Below are 6,651 nucleotides of genomic sequence, written 5' to 3' on the forward strand. Positions count from 1 at the left end.
ACCATCTAGTTGCAGAAAAATAAGCTCAGACCTTCCACGGATTCTACATGATGGTAAGTTGTATAATTATTTCATTATATATTACAATGTAATCATAATATAAATAAAGTAGCACAATAAACGTAACATGATTGAATAATCCTGAAACCATCCCCACCTTCCCCCAGCCCATGGAAAGACTGTCTTCCACAAAACCGGTCCCTGATGCCAGAGAGATTGGGGATGACTGACCTAACGGTATTCACTATCACAAGTGTTACCTGGATTGCTGTTTTCAGAAGAGATTTTTAGCATCTGTTTTTCTTTGTAGTCAGAAAGTAATTGGCAACTTCTACATATAAAAATGTAATAAACCAAATTACTATTTTAATACTGATATAAAAAACTTAGCAAATGTAAAATTCTTAGAGTATTTCAAACAATATGATAATATCAGAACTTAACAGTATTATCCCATCCACTTATGAGTACATTCTATAAACTTCTCTTGAAGCTTCTAATTAAAGAAGAAAAAAATATAAGGTGAAATGTTCACAAATCGAGAGCACTGTGACCCAGCAAATTAGCTTGCATTAGCATGACATAATAGAAAGTGTTCCAACTCTGCTTAAGTCCTGGCTCCATAATGAACAGCTATTTGTTTTTGGACAACTTGCTTCTCTTAGGCTCAATGTCTTCTTCTACAAAGTGAGGGCTTTGCTGCCTTATTTTACTAGGTTGTTATAATGATTCAACAAGATGACATTTTTTAAACGCTCAGAGAAATAGTAAAGCAATGGAATAATCTGTTCCTAAACTTCATGACTGAAATTATCTCGGAATCCCAAATAAAACCCAGTGTGTATTTTGTTCGTAGATTCTAATATGCAAATATTGTAGTTTTCAGAAAATGTTATTAAGTCCTAATTCTGCTTCTTAGTTGTTCTGCTCCTTATGGCTTATAATTCAGGACATCCCAACTATGTCATAGTTTGTAACTAAATTTACTCACAAATATCTCATTAAAGTAGCTAATGTGATTGACCACTATTATGGAGTTGACCAATCACAGCAAGAGCAGAAAAACCAATAGATGTTAAGACCTGGCTTGGACCAATGATCGTTCTCTACCGACTCCAACTCTGAGCCAGCAGATGTTTGTTAGGATAATGCTTTATATTGATGTTCAATTGCAGCTGACATGGAGACCAAAACTCTACCTTTATTTTTTTTTAGTTTCCATGAAGAAGTTGCAAGTTGACATTCTCTAATTTTTGACATACATACTAACAATATATTTTGCCCTGAACATGTTATTCAGCTCCAAGTCATCTCACAGACCATCTTACATGAGTATTTTTTTAGTGCAAATCACAATTTCAATATTTTGGTGGCACCCATGTTGCTTTGATTTACACTGCTTCCTTAGAGCTAGTCAGCAAATAATCAAATGACCTTCCAGTGACTGCCCAAAATATAGAATGCTTCAAAAATTTGTGCTGCTTCCTTATGCAGAAGCCATGCTAATTTTCTCTGTATTGTTCCCATTTTAGGATATGTGCTGCTGAAGCAAGCACAAAGCCCTACTTTTACACATGATTAGTGATGAGTCATGGACAGGGCTTGGCTCTGTTAAGTCCAACTAACCTACTTGAGATTCTGAGAATTCTCTTCAATGGCTTCCTGTGAGATAGAATTTGAAAATATTTTAAAATCTTGAGCTACAGATGAAAGTAGCTTGGATGATTTTCATTATCATGTAAAACAGATCACTCAAGGAGCCAACAACAACTGGGAGCCACTGCTCAGGGAAGGTTCGTATGGAACTTTCTACTGCCTAAGGCTCTCTCTACAGGATATCAAGTTGCCTCACAGTACAGATCTGGTAGCAAAGAAGAAGAAACAAACACTGATCTTTTTCTGCCATATTATTTGAACCCCTCTGACCCTTTAGAACAAGTTCAGTTAATATCTGCTAAAGAAAAAGACCAACACGGCCTCAAAGGATCTCGTACCATGAAGGTGTCAGCTAATTCTTGGCTAAGACGCAGGTTCCACATTAGGTTCTGAATATGGGGGGAAGGGTCAATTTGCTCACTTTGTCTGCGGATAAAGGCAGGATGCTCAGCGGCCAGAGCAGGGTGCTAGTGCTTTGGGAACAATGGCTGAGCAAACAAGCATAGGTATGGGAACATACAAACGTTGTAACTTCAAAGTCACTGTATGACTTGCCATGAAGACTTGAGGACTCTGAATCACTAAGGGCATCTTTGTGTCAAAGATCAACCATTACCAGGCAGCAGGACCATTTGAAGGGCAACAATGTAGCAACAGGAACAAGTGAAACATCAGAATGACTGGAATGTCCTTTTTTCCGTCCTCCTTCTGACTTGATAAAAGGGACTGTCCTCCTTGGATTTAGTGAACCCTTCAGTTATTGAAAAATTCAAGGAGTATGTAGGAGATAATACCCAAAAGACAGTCCAAGGCTTTCTGTTAAACTGGACATTTCAAGACCCAAATAACTAATCAGAAAAATCAAAGATATGACACTATTCTTTAATCCCATGCATAGGTGTTATACTTGGATGAAATGAACAATGTTGGGATTCTAAGTATCAAGGTCTAAAAGTCCTGAGATAAAGAATGCTGCACCCGTTGGTACCTCTAACTTGTCTTGCTTTTTGTCTGATTTCTCACTGATGAAGGGGACTAACTGACTGCCACTCTAAAACTACCTGAACCACACTATGACATGTCACCTCACATGTAAGATGCGATTGTTATAATTACTTTAATCCTCAATTTAGCATTAACTAGCCTTTTAATGTAAGCACTTACACATTATGATGACTAGAAACCACATACTCTCTGCCCGTCTGCCCAGATAGATCTTTGGAAGATACGTCAATATTTTGCTCAAGTAGAAGGCTGACTATACTTGCTGATCCACAACGTACAGCAAGTATGAGAGCATTTCTAAAATGACAGAGGTAATTTCTCCCTTAGGAACTGTAATAAACTTATTTTAAAAGCTAATTTAATATACTTTATCAATTTAACATCTTGCCTGTCCTTGCAGAATTAAACATTTACATGCACTAAAACACATAAGCATCTTGGGTGCTTAAGTGTTCATCTTTGCAAAATACCAACAAGGTTTAAAGGAAGGGACAACAAGGAAACCTCTTATCTTGGTAAGGTATTGCATAGTAGAAGACATTAATTTAAAGTCCTTTAATGGGCAAGAAACAATGCTAGTGTCACTTATCTGAAGTGGACAAAGGTTTAAGTGACGATTTCCTTACAGCTTCCCTAGACTGATATGCTGTAATAGAAAATCAGCTAGGGGGTAACATAAATAAGAGCTCTCTGCATGCTGAAGGCAGTAATATTAATAATAATGGTAAGAACAGTAGTCACAGGAGTTTCAGTTAATGATGCCAATAAGCATGTGCTAGGCACTGAATTAAATGCCATATATAACTTCCTTACTTATGCACAGCCAACTTTGAGGGATGTATTCTCCTACTTTTCATATATGACAACATGTGTGATGGTAAATAAGATTCCCAAGGTCACACACCTAGCAAGTAAGAAAGCTAGGAATTAAATCCAGTCTTGTGTGAATCCAAAGCCTACCTCTTTTCTTTTTATCACCCACCTATGGCTTGCCTTCATTAAAGGAAAAGTGTATCCACTTAAAACTATCTTCACTCCCTCTCTCCATACCAATAAAAATAAAAACATTAAAATACACTGGCAATAAAAAAGGAAAAAAGCTGTGAACCCATAGTGTGTGGGAATAGCAATTAATTGTCATGTAGGGATAAGCTAACATTAATATTCTTCAAAGAAGGCAACTTAAAGCAGAGTCATTGAAAAGACAAAAGGATTCTCAACTCCTATTTATGTTCCATACAGCATATTTATCAGAAAAGCATAGAAGACACAGAGGTTAAAAACTACTAGAAAGGGTTTAGAAGATCAATACTGAGTCATAAAGTAAACTAAAAGTTAAAGTTCACATTTCACAAAATTCATATGAAATCCCTTTAGCTAACATAATATCAGGTAATCAAAATATCATACAACAAATAACATCAGTCAATACAATAAGAGAAGATGAATCCTACCAAAACTGTTCTTTATGTTGCCCAGTCCAAATAATTGTTTTTCTGCTTAACTGATTTGTGTTGATACTGATCACTATGTCCCAATAAGTATAATTTAATCTTATTAATTTATTATTTATGACTCGAGTGACTGCTATCAATCTAGAACAACACACAGATTAAAAGAAATAACTATACCTTCCACATCCATCACGTGCATTTAAATTAGCTTTTTTCTTGATAAAAAATTTCACCCCTTGCTGTTTTTGTCCATGTATGCCAAGCAAAAGTGGCGTGAGGCCATGCTGTAAAACAATATAAAACAAAAACAATACGTAATTCAAAAAATTATGTATTTCTCAGCTGAACTGGAAACTTTATATAAGATCCCATGGACTTACACTCAAAGAAAGTAAGTCAAATGTAGTTGCTTCCTTCTCACTCTTCTGTGCTTTCCCACATGCTGCTGCTTCCCTTGGAAACACCCATTCTCTGCCTGACCACATCAACTCTGATCATCTCAAAAACTCACTTTCAACATTTACTGCTTCCAAGACTCTTTGCTTCTAATCTAGCATTTTGGCATGGCACTTTTGGATAATAATTTTTTTTCCATTTAAACAAAGAGCTTCTTGAAGGCAGAGGATGTATCTTTTATCTCCATATTATCCAACCCTAAGACAAAATTCTTGTGTATAAAGCAAGAATTTGAATGTAAAGTATTTCTTTAGTTTCACATGTTTTACCAAAAGTTCAAGGTCCAATGTGTAATAAAAATTGCTATTAATACTCCTACTGCCCATTTCAAGAATTTTTGCATTCATTCATTTAAAATCTATTTGTATTTAATTTTTCCAGACTGTTAACTAAATAGGTAATCAGTTCACAGGATTACTGAAACTAACAGAATTCCTGTCTGTATTCTTAATAACTCCATGGATTTTAGTGTTTAAACCTGCCATCCTGATTATGTCAAACCTCTGCAAACTTAAGAGACATAATGGATAGTCCATAATACAGCTTCAATTGACAAAAAAAAGGTTTAGAATTTGCTACAATTCTAATTGAGCAAACTGCTCTTAACAACAACTTACTGATCTAAGCACTTGAGTAACTGAACAAAGAGACACAAAATCCTGAGAGGGCCATTCTCTACTTAATGAAAGACTACTCACTGCAAATTTCTAAAGACCTTCTGAATGCCAGTGAGTAACTGAAGGTATAAAGGAAAAGGTATTATTCTGTAAGCTGATACACAGTGCCAATAATATTCATTTTAATGTCTCAACCACTGATAAGAGTCAGACTCGGGCAGGAATGGTCACTCACACCTGTAATCCTAGCATTTTGGGAGGCTGAGGTGGGTGATACGCTTGAGCCCAGGAGTTCAAGATCAGCCTGGGAAACATGGCAAAAACCTCATCTCTACTAAAAAAAAAAAAAAAAAAAAAAAAAAAAACTGAGATTGGAGGACGACCTGAGCTTGGGGAGGTCAAGGCTGTGGTAAGCTGTGATCGCACCACTGCACCACAGCCTGGGGAACCGAGTGAGACCCCATCTCAAAAACAAACAAAAAAAGTTAGATTAATGTTATTGGAAAGGAAAGATTTAAAGGAATTAGCACATATCCAACTCCAACTCTTCTAAAAATATCTTAAGTTTCTGAGATAAAAGAATTTACATATTACACTTATGTATTCAGTGTTTCTTAAGCAGGAGTGTATCCAGACTTTGAGAAATTTGTTGTTGTTGTCGTTGTTAGAGAGAGGGTCTCATGTTGACCAGGCTAGACTCGAACTCCTGAGCTCAACCAATCCTCCCACCTCAGCCTCCCTAGCAGCTGGAACTACAGCCATGCACCACCATGCCTGGCTTCAAGGAAACGTTTTTAAACATACATATCCAGGCTTTATTAGACTTACTCTATCAAAATCTTCAGGGGAAAGCCTAGACTTGTGGACTATTTAAACATTTTCCTGAGGTAACTGGAATGCACAACTCTAGCTGGAAGCTAGTGCAATAGACAATTACTTCAGTCTCATCACTCATCCACATAACCAATTCCCTTTATCATTTGAGGATTTGGCCAAAAAGAGGAAAGAGTAGGAGAGAGACTCATTTGCTGAAAATACCACATAATTTTCTCCGGTAAGAGTAGAACAAGCTCTAGTAAACTCAAAATCCAACCTGATCTTGTTCCTTATAAGCCCCTTGTCTCCCACCTTCGCATCAAGACATGCTAGAGTTGAAAGCAGAGTTGAGATTCTAATTGGCCATTTTTACCAGAATAGGACACTAAGTCAGCTAATAACTTGTCATTCCCTCTGCTCAAGGGTTTCCCACTACATTACCACCTGTTCACTGCCAATCTGGTTCCTCAGAGCCCTCCTGAAATTGATCTCTAGGCATTTTACAACCCATTAACTCCCTCTCCCAAACTGAAAACTGTCATTCTCTAAAATTTAAAAGAACCTTGTCTCACCATACAAAGGAAACAAATGAATGAAGAACACCAACCACACACACACACACATACACACGCACAAAACCTCTTCAC

The 6,651-nt window shown here is 36.8% G+C and overlaps 1 protein-coding gene across 1 annotated transcript in view; it reads right to left on the reverse strand.

The window, feature by feature from the left end:
- Nucleotides 1-231: 231 nt before the first annotated feature.
- LOC105525217 (POTE ankyrin domain family member H-like) overlaps nt 232-6,651 on the reverse strand; it is a 14,284-nt gene continuing 7,864 nt past the window's right edge. Inside the window, exons 7-9 of the mRNA XM_011960759.1 lie at nt 4,293-4,399; nt 2,821-2,958; nt 232-331 (exon numbers count right to left, since the gene is read on the reverse strand). Of these exons, the coding sequence (XP_011816149.1) occupies nt 232-331; nt 2,821-2,958; nt 4,293-4,399 (345 nt within the window). The remainder of the gene's footprint in view (nt 332-2,820; nt 2,959-4,292; nt 4,400-6,651) is intronic.

This window comes from Colobus angolensis, unplaced genomic scaffold (assembly GCF_000951035.1).
Source record: "Colobus angolensis palliatus isolate OR3802 unplaced genomic scaffold, Cang.pa_1.0 Scaffold520, whole genome shotgun sequence".
Taxonomy (NCBI): Eukaryota; Metazoa; Chordata; class Mammalia; order Primates; family Cercopithecidae; genus Colobus; species Colobus angolensis.